The 16,324-nt window shown below is 43.9% G+C and overlaps 1 protein-coding gene across 1 annotated transcript in view; it reads right to left on the reverse strand.

Annotated features, from left to right (window-relative positions):
* The window catches only part of GATB (glutamyl-tRNA amidotransferase subunit B), a 561,352-nt gene that overhangs the window by 298,600 nt on the left and 246,428 nt on the right, over nt 1-16,324 (reverse strand). The window contains exon 5 of the mRNA XM_078676924.1: nt 13,637-13,759. Within this exon, the coding sequence (XP_078533050.1) occupies nt 13,637-13,759 (123 nt within the window). The remainder of the gene's footprint in view (nt 1-13,636; nt 13,760-16,324) is intronic.

Genomic DNA, 16,324 nt, shown 5'->3' on the forward strand with positions numbered 1-16,324 from the left:
TTTAAAAATATATTATATACTTACCAATACTTACGTTGTAATGGGATGCGTTGTAAAGGTATATGCGATGTAAAAAAATGCGTTGTAATAGTACTTCGTTGTAATGGATCCTGCGTTGTAAAAATTGCGTGGTAAAGGTAGGCGTTGTAAAAGGATGCGTGGTAACGTCATACATCCTATTTTGATAGGTCCTACATTGCTGTAGTCAGGCTATACAGGGTAGGCCTGAAGTCATGTTCGCCCCGCCACTGCAGTAGATGGAACAATAGGTGCTTCAGTCCAACTGTGGCATTTAACTTCCAAGCTCTGTGTCCACTTTCTACACCATATACTAGGGTCTTATATGTTATGAAAAATGAGCTAAGTTAGGAATAAGGCAACTCAACCATGTTTAAAATGGGAGCAAAGCCACACTACTCCTGGTTAGCAGGTGTAATTCACCCAGAGTTCGAATGCCAGAAAAAAAAATGAGGGTCCAGCAAAAGGTGAACAATCTGGAGTGACCATGGAGGAATGGCGGATTTCCTACAGAGCTTCCCCACGTGACAATTACCTCTCTCAACTTTCACCCTTTTTCGGAAAGTCCTAACATATTATTTAGGAAATATCTTCAAGTGTAAATCTCTTCTTTATTATTCTTCTGTTTAACTGCTGTACCATGGATAAACTTTTTTATATTCTTATTCTTTCGATTTTTTTGTGATTTCCTTTGACATAATGAAAGTACTTCATTGCTCCTAGTACACGGTTCTACTATATCATGTTTTGTAAAGCAAGAGACACATTACAACTGTTGCTATTACCCAGTTTAACGATGCTCATTTATTAACCTTAGAAAGATACAACTGATTCAATCATCCAAGATTCTAAACTGTTAGCAGCATGTCATTGCTCCATCATTATGCCAAATCACAATCCTATCACTGAAAGTGTAAAGGAAAGAGCTTTACAAAGGAAACTGAGAAGCAATGACAGCCACCTGTTCACATCTCTTTTGTAGTTTTCAAACAAATGGGCTACTCTATTTTTGGAGCATCCTTGCACAGTAGTGTGTCAGGAATGGAGTAGGGTGTGAGTAGGGTATTGGCACACTAGTCCATCTTCCTTTTCACCAGTCGGAAAAGGTATGAAACTCACAACAGGTTTGGCTAAAATGTATTGACTTTAGGATTTTTGTCAATATCAAATTGGTGGCCTCAAACTACAAAGCAGATGGGTGAACAGGGGATGCTTGATAAAGTGAGATTTCCTAGATAAGTCTTCTATTATGTTGTCATATAATAATCTCATTAAAGAGGTCATATTGGTGTAAAACTTCTGGGAATGCAGCTTTCCTGGATCAGGGCGTAAAAGACAGACTGCCCTTGTGCTTCTAACTGGTGGGACTAGGATGGTGCTGCAGTTAGTTGCTTAAGGCAGAACAGGAATACCCTTACGCCAGAGCAAAAAGGTGCACCGTTTATGATTTCTTCAATATGAGGTAGTCATTTTCAAGGTGGATGGGAAGGGCTATCTAAAAGTTGAATCCCTGGTAAAGAAGGGGGCAGCAGCTGTGTCTTTAGTATCTGATTTCCTTGGATTGGCAGCAGGACTCTGTTAGGAGACCTGAGTCTCTGAGTGGTTTAATATGGGGTGAACAGACTAAAAATATAGCTTGTGAGTTGGCCATGTAATGCCTTATGGGAGATCTAGTGAGGCAACATGAGTGCAGGGGTAACATGATCATGGTGCATCAATCCACATACCAAGCGATCAGCATCATTTTATACTCAGTTTTGCAAAAGATGGGGGTGGGAGGCATGTGTAGAGAGTATTGCAGTAATTCAAGTGGGACATTACCACAGCAAAAATTAAGGTGGTTTATTGTGGGTGTTGTAACAGTCGGCAGGATCACATTCAGTGAAAGCAGGTGGAAAATTCGGTTTTGTAAAACACAGTTATTTGCGGGGAGAACGAGGTTCATTATCTAACACTCCTTTGTTGCATGTCTGATTCACTGGAATGTGGGGGACCTGATCATCAGGCCAAGATAGGGGGGATAGGATTAAAGGGCCAGAGAAAAATTTTTAGTCTTTCCTTCACTGAGGATTAGCATGTTTTCCGCTTCCATAAGTAAATGTTAGGAAGAGAAGTTTTAAGGCATGGGCAAAGTGGGCTCTGACCCGGGGTCCCAGCTTCTCAGGGGGCCCCAAGCCTTTCAGGGGGCACCGTGATAGAACCAGCCCTGTTCTGCTAAGAGTCTTGACCTGATGACCTTCAATAATTCTAAAAAAGACCGTTTTCATTTAATTTATTTTTAATGTGGGTGATGTGTGAGAATCTATTACAGACATTTTACAGAAAAATGTGTTGGTTTCATGCAACATGCGTAAACAAAGTTTTATTAGATCCAAACAGGACCTCACATATGAGAAATGGTAGGGTGTCAGAGATTAATTGCAGTAATGTTAGTGAACTGTTGTTGTGTTACAATATTGAATACACACGTCACTATCCCCAAATATGAGATATAAACATATTTAAAATTTGGACCTGTGTTACTGTGCACGGTCAGTGGCCTGGCCAAAGAGGGTATTGAAGAGCTGAAATTGGATCATAAATTCAAAGCTGTTCCGAATAGGGGCCCCCAGAATACGTTTGGCCCAGGGCCCCCCAAATCCTCAAGATGTCCCTAATGATAGGTAGGCAATGGGAAAACCGAAGGAGGTTTTCTAGGGCATTGTCAAGTTGAGTATCCAAATACATCTGGTACCCAATCTTATGGAAATGAAAAATTGCTCTCAAGGGGGTGGTATAAACATTGGATAAAATAGGTGATGCCTACTTTTTGTTATCTACAATCCCCAGGAACCCTGCATTTGAGGGGAGAGAGGGCACAGGTGGTGAGCCCCTCCACCCTGTTTGCCAGCTGAAAGCATTTAAAAACGCCAACTTCCCCCCATAGCGTGGGATGCCTACTTGCATCTATCGAGGAAACCTGCAAGCCCAAGAAATCCAACGGTTGAGAGGGGTAGGGGGTAGAGGTGATGGTCCCCTCCTCCCAGTTTGCCAGCTGAATGCGCTTAAACACAGACTTTCCCCCCAGCGTAGATGCCTACTTACAGTAACCCAGGGGCACTACAAGCCACAGAAATCCTGTGGGTGAGAGAGGGGTGAAGGTTATGGGCCTTTTCTATCTGTTTGCCAGCTGAAAGAGCTTAAAAGCATTGACTTCCTTCGGTAGTGCCTGGGTCAAGCGCTGGCCCATCCGCAACAGGAATAAGCAGGGCAGGGCCCACTATTAGAATACCTTATCCCAACTCACTGCGGAGATGTACGGATCAGCGATGTTATAACGAAGCCAGTGAACTGTCAAGCCAATTCAACCTAAGATACTTTTCTTTCCTCTGACATTGTCCACCAGTCTAAAGCAATTAGTCCCCTGTACAGGCCTTTTGGAAGCGGCGTTGTAGGCTCAGACTTTTAAAGCTTTGTTATATTCTGTCATATCCTGTGCTAGGAGTAGGCGTTCCACTTACACGAGAAGAGGAGCTGAGGGCTAACCCAGCTCCTCCAAGTGCCAACATGAGTCACGCTGTACCGGGTGCTATATCCCTTTGTGGAACCTTAATTCCTGCTACATCTTATGCTAGGAGGAATGAGCCTATTTTGATATGAGTGGGAGTTGTTGAGCTGTTTAACCAGCATTGAGTGCAAAACTACTTTATTGCAGCCTGAGTTGTTTTGCAGCCTGAGTTGTATTTTATTGAGGACTCAAAGCCGAGCTCTCCTGACTAGGGGCACTAGATGATAGAGACTTTGAGGGTAACATTTGGTAAAACTAGATACTTAAAGTATGTTTTTGGATTACATGTGTAATTTGTTATTTTAAGTGAATTGTGTTATATTTGAAATTTAAATTGAATAATATTCTGATGTACAATTTGTTTCATATCAGGGTTGATAATAGAGAGAGCTAATTGTTGCATATGCTATAACTGGAGATCTTTTACAAAGTAACAGGTAAAAGAAAGGTACTACAGAATCATCAGGTGGTGGTTGCCCCCCTCCAAAAAGAAACATGAAACAGATAGTAGAAAACTGTATTTGACCGACATAGACGTCTTAATAGAAGAGGGTGAGTACCTTGCTACAAACCATACAACGAGAAATTTAAATTGCCAAACTATTTGAAAAAAAAAAAGCGAAACAAAGTGATACCAAGTTTAGCTATCACTCTCAAGAATAGCGCAGAATCTAAGTAAGAGATTGACCAGATAGAAAATTCTAGTAACCTGTCATTGTTGAGGGAGGCTGGTACTCCAATCAAGCCACCATGACTATTTCAGCAACAGGTTTACTCCCTTAATTGATGCTGAGCCTCATTTATTGAATGATGTTAACCCTATAGGAACAAGGGCTTGAGAACCAGGCAAATTGGGTCACTCTGGATAACAAGGAGTTTCTTGATATGATTATATTTCTCAAAGCCAAAATATTAGACCTAAAAAGTATGGTTAGGACATGAACATCAATGATCTTGGAAATACTCACAAAGGCCCTTAAAAGACGTAACGCCCATGATCGGGGAGCTCCTGCCAACGTCCTTGACCAGCAGACTGTAAATCCATGTCTCACATCTACAGTTCCTACCACTATGAGAACTTGGTTATGATCTATTGTGCCTACGAATTGTCCCACAATTTTAACTGCACCTAACAATACAACAAATAGTCGACTACAATTTGCTTCAACAAACAATGTTAGTCTCAATAGAGCGCAACAAATCAGTGAATCATCACATGCACGTGACCAGGTCATGGCATACAATAAAGTGAAATTCTTTTGCCCAACTAGCACTATTAAGCAATGATGTGTACCTGATACTAATATCCCGTTTCAAGTTTCAATCCAGAGAATTACAGACCCATCTCCCAGCTTCCTTACCTCTCTAAAGCTCTAGAGAAATTGGTCAATGTACAGCTGACGAGGTACTTAGAAAGTAACTCCCTTCTGGATCCCTCCCAGACTGGTTTTAGAGCCAATAACAGCACCGAGGCAACGCTGCTGGCAGTGTCGGATAGTATCAGATCCTCCACCGACCAAGGTGGAGCGGTGGCGCTGATACTGCTTGACCTTTCAGCGGCGTTTGACACAGTATCCCACAACTGGCTGCTGAACATACTTAGGAGCAAGGGAGTTCAATCCACGGCATTGAACTGGCTACACTCTTTCCTGAGCAACCGCACCCAGGCAGTACATATGGGTCAGTTCCACTCAAAGCCCAACCCCATCGGCTGCGGGGTCCCCCAGGGCGCCTCACTGAGCCCCACTCTTTTCAATGTCTATATTTCATCCCTTGCTGACATTGGAAGGAAGTGGGGCATCGGCATTTGCTCCTATGCGGATGATACGCAGCTGATGGTGGCCATGGACGAGGGGCCCGAGGTAACCAAAACCAAGCTACATAACTGCCTCTCCAAAATGGCCCAATGGATGCATGATCACTGTCTAAAGTTGAATGCAGGCAAATCGGAGATTCTTCTATTCGGTGGTGCCAAACGTATGTGGGATGCCACATGGTGGCCACCTTCACTGGGATTGGCCCCACTCCAAAACAACATGCCAGGAACCTGGGAATCATTATGGACGATGCCTTGTCCATGAAGGATCACGTCCGATCCCTTTGTGGCAAGGGCTTTGCCATATTAAAACTTCTCGCCAGGATATTTCCCTGGATACCCCTGGATTGCAGACGCTCAGTCACACAGGCCCTATTGGTCAGTCACCTGGACTATGGCAATGCGCTGTTTGTAGGGATGAACGAACATCTATTCTCCCGCTTACAAGTTTTGCAAAATCTGGCGGCCAAACTTATCTGCAACAAAGGAAATCGAGACTCGGCATCGGAATGCTTGAAGAAACTGCACTGGCTCCCGATGCGCCAGAGAGCTGCCTTCAAATTGCTCAGCCATACACATAGGGCTTTACACAAGACTGGCCCCCCCAATCCTCCAAGGGAGGATTGAATTTTATGTGCCCAATAGGAACCTACGCTCATGTCAATCCGCTTTGGCTAAAACCAAACGTATCTACAAAGTTAGAACAGGTGGCCGCTCCTTTTCCTATCTGGCAGCTAAAAAGTGGAATGAGCTCCCTACTGACCTAAGACACACCACTAATTATCTCCAGTTTCGCAAAAAGTTGAAAACCCACCTCTTCCCTAATCTTTAATATCCCAGCATACGCCATCAGTAGCCCTCATTTGGTATAAAGCGCCTTGATATCCCAAGGGATGAGTGTCGCGCTCTACAAAAACCGCACATAAATAAATAAATAAATAAAGTGCGGGGACAAATGAACCCTGGGTAAAAACCTGTACATGATTAATATACCTTTGTCCCAAAAAGAAATGAGGATTCATTAGTAAATAAGAAAATTCACTGGATTAGAGGGCTTTACAACTGTTATGACGTGATTCCCTCGCATGTTACCTCTCCCCTGTGGAGAGCCATGATTACCTATAGTTGATATAAAAATATAGAGTAATTGGCTAAAGAATTGGTGGCATTAGATGTTCATACCAGTTCTCCATCAAACCATCGAATTTAATTCAAATTTAATGCTCCATCAACAGGGCCCAAATACTCTGTCATAGAACAACTGACACCAGGCGATAAACTATCACAACGACTCTTTGAAAAGGAGCAACGTTGGATATACAGATTGTCCACCCAGAGCGCAGGTCTGAATGACAATATTCCGTGGAACTCAGTGCTCACTAACTGATTGCTTCGGTGCACCTCTTGGGCAACCTATGTGATCGGTACAGCCGTCCAGTACCTTTACCCTTAAATCCGCAACCTAGAATATCCGTGTAATATCCGTTCTGCCACCTAGCATATTCCCTGATTAATGCCCTTCGGAATATACTTCCTTGTCTTTACCACTACGCTGACGAGCGTTTTTAACAACCCTTTCATTCCCACTGATGACAATCCCTTCTCAGCGCATCCATCTGCGGCTGCGCTTAACTAGTGTTTGCCTTTAGCGCTGTCCCCCTAGCAACGTGGCCCCACGTGACCACGCCCCGCCCCTAGCACTCGGCAAACACGGAAGTCTTTTTATAGCTGCACGCCAGAGCCCGTACCGCACTCCAACGGAGCTCCCGACAGAACTGCTGCTAGGCTAAACTGCCAGATTTCCAGTACCCGCAAGTAAGTCCGGACAGATCCCAACCAGTTAGGTCATGGTTTGACGGAACCCTTGCGGCCCTCTCTCACCCCCTTGCCCCTCTTCATTTTAGATGGCGGCTGCACGAGCAGGGTCGGCGAGCTCATGAAGCCCTAAATCTGCGTGCTTCTAGTAAGAATACAGTTTGAGTATGATCGTGTGTGAATGATTAGTGTACTACCAGTATGTGTGTGTGTGTGGTTTTTAACGAGATCAACATTCGGCACTTGAAGATCTCTTTTTGCGCCGCATCACTTTACTCTAGCGATTATTCGAGCACGGCACGCTCCATTATTGGAGCTTTTACACAGCTACTCCCACATGGGTCAGACCCATTTTTGTTCTTCACATTCTGAAGCAGCGGCTTTTTTGTATCTTAGTATTGTGACGAAACATCACAATTTAGTATGACAATCGACACCCTCAAGGCAGTGAATACGTGCGTCTACCTCACTAATAGCACGTAAGTCTGCTCAAGTTACAATTGGTTTAGCCCAAGAATGGACACTGGTTCACAGAGTGCACTAGTCACACTTGTATGTCTGTACGTTACCGGCATGCCCTTACCACAATCCCCACCTTGTTCCCTTTTCTTTCCACAGGTTTTTAATCAAAACTAATCGGAGAGCAACACTTTTTTCACAAATCACCTGTTTGTGATTTCTCCTGCACTTTAGGCTAGGACTGGATACACCTTAGCGTGTGTAGACCACCCAGCCTAAGTTACACATGGTCCTGACGAAAACCTCTACAATTACACGTAGGTTGAAACATGTAGACCTCCTTCTTTTTAATACATCTCTTTTGACACCACAGCCTACATAATTAGGCAAAGGTGCCCCATGTAAATACTACTATTTATATTTTAATGGTTGTCCAACCACTCCAGAATAAATTCTCCGAGTGGGTAGTGTTGAGGCAACTTTTAAACACACTTTTCTACCCTTATCACATATAAAAACGAATAACCCGCTCCACTGTAATCAGGTGTCGCAGCACACCTGGACGGCATTCGGCTGTCCGGGTGGGACCCCGATGATGAAGCATGTCACCAACTAGGTTGGTGAGTGAGGGGTCTTCAAAGGACAAAGGATTGTCCTATACTGGGTCGCAGGGCATGCAACCCATAATACCGTAATAATTATACAGGTATTCAGTACCCCTAGTGGTTACTCCTTCTTTTGTTTGATTATTATTCCCAAATACTTAGCACCAATAGAATTCTTGTAATAAAAGAGAAACAAATGGTGGCTGTTTGAAATCTGATTGGCTAAAGTGGACTCCATAGTTTCGACACATAATTATGAAACCAATTATCCTCCTTGTCCAGAAGCAACCAGGTGAGAGGAAATCTAATGCTATGCCACTGACACACTCCGAGGTCTCAGAACCCAATTCTGAAACAGCAGGATCCCTAGGTACAGATTCATTGAGAAAAGTATCTTTATTAAGCTGAAATATTTTGAGAATGAAATCAAAGATCCATGACCCTAATTGGGGACAGTTTAGTTACAGTTTCGATCTTTGCTAGATGCAATTAATATAGGCAACGGATAGCCCTTTTAGATTATGTTATAAAAGCTATCACACACCAGCTCTAAACTCTTGCACAGGCTGGACCTCAGAAGAACTGTGTATATGGGCCTACATTAATCTAAATTGCTCTATTAAACAGATTTCTATTACCTCTCCCAATATATTGGGCTTAAAGATTTAATCTAATAAATGCCAGCAATTACTCCTGCTTAATGGGTATAACAATAATATTAATTCAGCAGAATCTCACACACTTCAATTACTTCACAATATATTATATGTATAAAACAAGGATACATACATTATTATTGGGAGAGATTTTAACACAATCTTTAAACTATCTAGGGATCTACCAAAATATGAGGATGAGCATTGGGACATGGCAGAATCAAAAGGGCCCAATCATCTCCTGAAATTAGTAGATATCTCACTGTCACACTGCAATGTGCCTGCAATGGCCAATCCCCCGCAGATACTAACATCTACATTCAGGAAGGGTCCTTACAGAAGCAGCATTGATTATATATTCTTAGATCTCCAGCTGTGGGGTGGCATGATTTATATTATCCATGATTGCCAAGCAAGAGAACTACAATGACACCCTGTCCCTTTATTTGAATGGTACATTACTGAGTGACCAGAACAGAAAAAACGTAAAGTGGAGTGAATTAATAAAACTTGCAATTATTATCGAACTAATGTATAGAAGCTTAATCCCTGTACTTCTTTCTTTTACCAAAACAATGGATAATGCATCATTTATAGTGGAATCCCATTAAAACTGTTTGGAACACATAACTGGTTCAACAATCATTGCAGAGTAGCAAAGATTACTCTAATTAATGCAATCAAACTGGGGGATGAACCTAGGAGACAGGAGGCCAGGACTGCTTACAAAAAGAAGCTTAGAGAGGATTGAACTGCCTGGGTAACGGGATTATGGGAGGATCTACTGGAGGTAGATGTATCAAAGAACAGCAAAATATTTTGGCATATTATAGCAAATGGAGGCTGTATCAACACCATGAAACCAGAGATGCAAATCCCGCCCTGTGAGTGAGTTGCACAATTCCAGAAGGTGTAACTAGCACCCCACGAGGGAAAGATTGATGAGACATTAACATCTGTAATAATGTATGCATGTTACCTTACATTGCTAGAGAAAAACTACCCCTCTGAACCTGCTATGATGGATAAAAATAGATCTCCTATGTTCTCAATGTATGATACTTATTCGGCTGTTAAGTGCAAAGAAAAATGGGAAGGCTCCTGGACTTGACAAACGTCTGTTTACTTGTATCGCTTAGAACAGGCCATATGGGTAACATATATATGAATTGACAAACTCTATAGCAGGTGGTGCTCCAATTTCCTATTTCTTGGTAGGGTAGGGTGCAGAGATAAAAGGGTTGCAACAACCACCCTGGTAATTACTGTCCTATTAGTTTCATTGATAACATCCAGAAGATATTTTGCTAAATATTCTTGATAAATTGATAATTCTTTGCCCTAGTGCTGGTGGTGAATTGGTTCTATGGCTCCTTTGAGTAATGGTGCCTGAACCTCCTCTTGCAGTAGGCTAAAATGCTCTGGGATGAGGGTGTGGATGCAAGGTAGAACATTTGGTGGGGTTGAGATGAGCTCTAAGTAGTACCCTTGCTCGATGTTGGAAGGGACCCATCAGTGGTGATCGTCTCCCAGGGAAGAAGAAATTTCTGAAGTCTCCCCCGCAGACAGGTGTTGTGTGAACTAAGGGCTTGTCAGTTCTCAGATGTAAAGGCTCCCTTACTGAAGTACCTTTGCCATGGCTTTGGAACTATTCTCTCTAAAGAAGCCCGTGAGAAACCTCTGCGAACCTGTTGGTGATATCCCTACCACTGGTAGGACTGGGTTGGGTCTAGGGAAGTGGCCTTCGACTCACCTGTAATTTGTTGCTTCCGAAAGGAGTCCCTGCTGGAAGGGACCTAAAGGGCACCCATCGCTTTAGCAGTCTCCTTGTCCTTCTTGATTTCTTCATGCATGGTGTCCACCGCAGGTCCAGACTGGTGCACCCCATCAAACAGGAAGCTGACAAGGTGTCATTGTACCTCTGGCTAGAAGCAGCTGGACACACAGAGCCAGGAGTGGCCCCAAAGAATGATAGAGGTGCTCACTCCTCTTGCAGCTGTTTCAGCCGAGTCTAGGGCACAACTAATAGTAGCATTGAAGATGACTTTCCCTTTTTCAACGAGTTCTTCTCCGGATTTACAGCTGCTGCCCTTTAGAATCAGGGTTGGGGGGGAGTGGTGGGGGGGGGGGGATGACCCCTGGGCCAGAGAGGCAAGTCTTGTACTTCGTTCTATATGAGGTGCGACCACCCAGGAATTAACAGGGTCCGTGAAAATCTCAGGGCTGGTCTTTTTTTATGCCCTTGAGCCTGAGAAAAATTGTCATCCTTCGGGGCACATAGAGGTCCACATTGTAGCAGGAAGCCATGCATTGAAGAACACTGTGGTATGCTGTGGTGTTATACGGTGGGGAGGCCCCGACTTTGACGTGTTCTAGATCTTGGTCTGTCTGAGGGTACACATATCATAATCTTCCCAAGGATCTTCCGAGGGGACAGGGTAGACTGGGGCAAATTCTTCAGTCGAGGACTAGAGATTAGGACTGCCCATGTCGGACTATGACTCCAGTGACACCAGGTGGCAGGAGTGGAGATGGTGGAGGTAGTGGTGGGTGAGGAGGAGGAAGAGCAGTAGCTTTGTAATTAGGCCTCTTGGGTGGCAAGTGAGAAACAGGAGTGCCTGGTGGCAGGACTTCCTTGAAAGTAAGTTTGTCTTTCTTTAGCAAGGTCTTCTCGGAGGCAGAGATTTTGTCGGTGTGTGGGTGGATAATGCTCCTCCCCTTTCTTTCACCCAGTTCCTATTGCAGTCCCTCAAGGATTGAGCTTTCCTCAATGTCGTATGAAGTGATTTGTGAGTCAACACTGGTTTCGGCATCTCACAGCGGCTGCTTCAGCGCCCAATGCCGCTTACGGCCTTGAGGGTGAAGCTGGCATTGAGGGTTCAGAGTAAACAGGCATCCTCAGATTCAAGACAGGATGAGGATTGTGGCACCTGGAAGGGTCTTTTCTCAGCTCCAAGGCCTTGCTTCGGTGTCAACCAGTACTTTGAGGTGGTGGTGCACCAAAAGGTGGTAGTGGCTTAGGCACAGGGCTCGATTGTCTGTTCTCCAGGGGGATGGTGCTCAGCTCTGATGTGTGGCAGTTTCTAGGCTTTCAGAAGGGCTTGTATATTACCAGTACTCACTGCGAAGTGTGATCTTCAATCAAGGTCTGGCACAGACCCATGTAGACGGAGCATCCTCGGTGCCTCTTCTTTCACAAGTTCCTCCTCCTGTGGCTCTGAGACGTTGACGTCGATGATTTCAGGGCTGAGCAGTGTGCTGAGAGGTTAGTGGACTCACCCGATTCATCGTCTTCGGTGCTGAGATGATCAGCCTCACCAAAGATATCTGGTGTTTCCAATGGGGATTTCGATAATTTTCTGAGGGCCCACCATCTGTCTCACCATTGAATCAGTTTTCTTGCTGCAGAACGCTCGAAAAAAAGTCGCACCAGCTCCCATGGTTCTTCAGCGAAAGGCAAAGATTGCAGACAGTATGGAGATTGGCACAGGCTATTTAGAATGGTACTGTGGGCATCTTCTGAGGTGGCGTCTTTTCCACCACCTCGAGATTGTGTTCTTTTCCCGAAGGTAGACTGGAGCATGCAGAGGCCAGGAGGTCCATAAGAGACAAGAGGACCAACCGCTCGATGACAGTGGGCTTGAAGAAAGGGAAAGTAACATGCACCATAGGAAGAAAGAGGTGCGTCAAAGGGTCTTCTCGCAACGGGATGAAAGGCAATGAACTCCAAGGCCATGATGGGAACAGACAAACTCATCGAGACTGGGAGCAATGCTATTTCACGTCAGAACAAGATGGTAGGGAAAATAATAAAAACATTGAGTTCTATTGAATGAAGCCTGTTAGGACAAGATTGTTGTTAACTAGGTTTACCTCTATCCAAATTGGTCTATGAGTTGCTCTGTGCTCTTTAGGCGAAGCATTGCATTAGGGGCAGTGTCCCTTATCTAGATTATTAATATATTCAACAGATGTTGGAAAATTATCATCACCTCAATGGAACCAAGACACAGATTTTTTTCTTTGTTGAAAATTGAGGAACTTGGGCACTATTACAGTCATTAATTTGTTGAAACCCTTGCTTCCACTAAGGTTGAACAGCGGAGAGTATATATGAAATAAGACATGTCTTAAATGGTCAAGTCATCTCCCTCTGCTCCCCCTCCTCCCTCCATGTATCCCCATTAGGGCTTTCCCAATGTACAGCACTCCATTTCCAGCCAGCTAGGTTTTCAATTTAAAATTACCAAACACTGCCCAAAATATGGGCATCCACCTGGTCGGTGCCTTGAAAAAGGGTGATTCACATTTGTAGTACCTGGAGATCTCTACACTGGCATTCTCTTGGTACCACAGCCGATTTTAGGTGATAGCATTCAAGTGAATTTCAAGCTTATCATAGTCTTTAGGACTCTATAGTGACCCACTAGACGCCATCAAATTTCCTGTGTAGCTCTGGTCATTGACTTTTGCTCATTCCTTTATAAACTACTCACTTTGAAAGGGAGTAGCTGCTTTCCAGTGCAAACTACATTAATCTGTAAGTCAACGCCCCTCAGTATTCATGATTCCATAGAGGTACAATCAGCTAGAGGTCACAGTATTTAATAATCCCTTGATTTGTAACTACCAAATTAGGTTGTACCTCACTGGAATCCACAGTTTCTTAATTAAAAGCATTAAGGTACTTCATGGGCGAAGGCACCCTGACCCATCATACCTGACATATTTGCTTGGCTTGACCCAAGTGCCTGAAGAATTAACTGAAGTTCTCGGACAGCAGCTGCAGCTTCTTCTCCACAGCACATGTCAGGTTCCAAAACAAGTTCCATGAGACCAACTCCTATCAAAAGGAACCATATTAGACTATGAAACAGACTTTTTGACTTGGTACAATGAGATGTGTTAAAGAAAACAATGAAATAAAATGGCACTCAAAATATGGTTAAAGCATGCCAGATTCCGTTTGACACCTGACCAACACTCTCCTCTCATATATTGACTGTGAGGAGCAAAGTGGGGGTAACTGGGATGGAATAAAGAAGTAATCTAGAAAAGGAGTAAAGCACATGTAGAGCCGTATTCATTGCACAAAAAGCTTGCATTAAATGTCACAGCAAATGCCAAATTCACCTTAAAGAGCATTAAGGATTCAGTTTTCAAATTACCCTGTTAATGGGATGGAGAGAAGCTGTACAGACAAAATTAGAGAGAAATACTCCAGTACGTGATGTACTTCAAAGTGAAGTAATGAAACAAACCACATTTTGCAAAGATAATGCAGGAAATGAGAGGGAATGGATATGGGTAGCAGTGAGGAGAGTTAAGACACAGGAAGGCCCTGAATGTTTTGAAGAGACTCACAGGAAAACAAAATAATAAACTTAAGTTAAATGAAGGCTAGCAGAGAGAGGCAAGACTAGACAGACATAAAAAAAGAAGGAAGTTAAAAGAGAAGGTGAATAACAGAACTGAAAATCTTATATTCTCATATTATGCCTTTCAATTATAGGAGTATTTGCCAGAAAACATTAAATTGTACAGTGCCTCTCATCCTTAAACATGTGAGCGCTATCCATTTTAAGGGAGCGGGCCAAGGTGCTGCTGGCAGTCTGTGGTCATCAGTTTCTAGGTTTGCTCTCCGTAGATACACGTTTTCTCACGAAGCCTTGCCCACAGGTTGCACAATAAGCTACTTCCTTTTAACTACAGCTCACCAGTGTTTCTATATTTCATAGATCTGCATGTTTTAATTATTTCTCATCTCAGTGGAGCGGAGTACAATTTGATTGCCAGCAGCTAGGACAGTAGGGCAGTGATACTCAAAGTGCGGCCCTCCTGACCTTTACATGCCCCCCTGATCAACAGCAGCACTGGGCTGCTGTTCACTCGATTCAGGGATAATATTAAAAATATGCTAAAAAACAGGCAGGCCTTTACTTAAAGGTGAATTGAAATTAAAGAAAGAAGTGACTAGGTTTTCCAGCACTGCTTAACTTCAGGAACACCTTTACTTTCAGAGCTATCTTGCACCCCCTTCTCCCTCCCCCACCCCAATCCTCACCCTTCTGGCATCGTTGCGGCCCTCGGTCACATAACAGACCAAACTTTGTGGCCCTTGGGAAAATGTTTGCGAGTACCCATGAGGTAAAGCGTCACTAAACATTCTCAATGCCTCTGTGAATGGGGTCGCTGCGTCTGCACTGTGTGAAACTTGTTCTAGCCGGACTTTGGAGGAGGAAAAGTTGGGACCCCCAGCACACAGTCCGTTAAAACACGCAGATTAGTCAGTGACCAGACGACTGGCCTTAGGAGCAGATGTGGCCTAGCAGCTAGTGCTGCCAAATTTGTTACTCGATTACTCTGGCTCGAATGCTGGCCTCAGAGCTCGTCTCCACATAGTGTGATACTGCACAAATCATGTTCTCTCCCTGTGCCTAAAAAAATGTGTAACATATGAATTGTATTTATGTAATCCCCACTTGATGCACATGATATTGTTTATTGCCTTCCTTTTCCCCAGGTAATGCACAGTGATCTGTTGCTTCCTACCTAGTTTCATGCTATATAAATACAAATATATACATACATACATACATACAGGCAGGGGCACACATTGACTTTGGTCACCCTGGAGTGCAGGCAGTTGTTCAGAGGAGAGCGGCTGTGAATGTGAACCATCCAGTAGACTCTGAGTGTAGCAAAACATTGCCAGAGACAGAGTTGTCCTCTTGGAATGCGAGTGACCAGGCCGATCTTCAGAAGGATTTCAAGGGTAGAAACCTTCAGTCTAGGATTGAATGACCCGCACAGTAGGGGATGAGGGAAAGGAGGCAGGTACAGCTTGCACTGTGGAGGTCCAGAGGATGAAACTGTGGTGGTCAGTGCTAACCAGGACTGCCAGGCAAATGTTCAGCCTCAATGTAACGACTCTCAGCTGGAGCACAGGTCTCTTGTATCAGGATCCCACACCAGAGAGCTCATCAAGGGCTATAAAGTCTTAGGAGAACCTCTAAGGTAACGGTACACAAGAGTTAACAAGGTTTGGCAATTCAAGCAATTAATTCATGGCCATTAGGGGATACTTTAAGGGTAATCCACGTTTACTACGAATCTTTTTTTCCACGGACTTTGACTCCGCATACCATTACTCCGCAAGGTCATTGACCCCGCATACCATCACTCCGCATTTTTTCACAACGCGTGTGCATTTACCACGCATGCCTTTACAACGAATTACGTTGTAAAGGCATGTATGGTAAATGCACACCCGTTGTGAAAAAAAAGACTTCATGAAGAAGGAACTAGGAGGAGAGAGGAACCACGACGAGAGAGAGGTAAGGGGGTTTGGGTTAATTTTTTTTAGGGGTGGGGGGTCGTGCTGGGGTAGTGTTGTGGTGTAGTGTAG

This window comes from Lissotriton helveticus, chromosome 2_1 (genome assembly GCF_964261635.1).
Source record: "Lissotriton helveticus chromosome 2_1, aLisHel1.1, whole genome shotgun sequence".
Classification (NCBI taxonomy): Eukaryota; Metazoa; Chordata; class Amphibia; order Caudata; family Salamandridae; genus Lissotriton; species Lissotriton helveticus.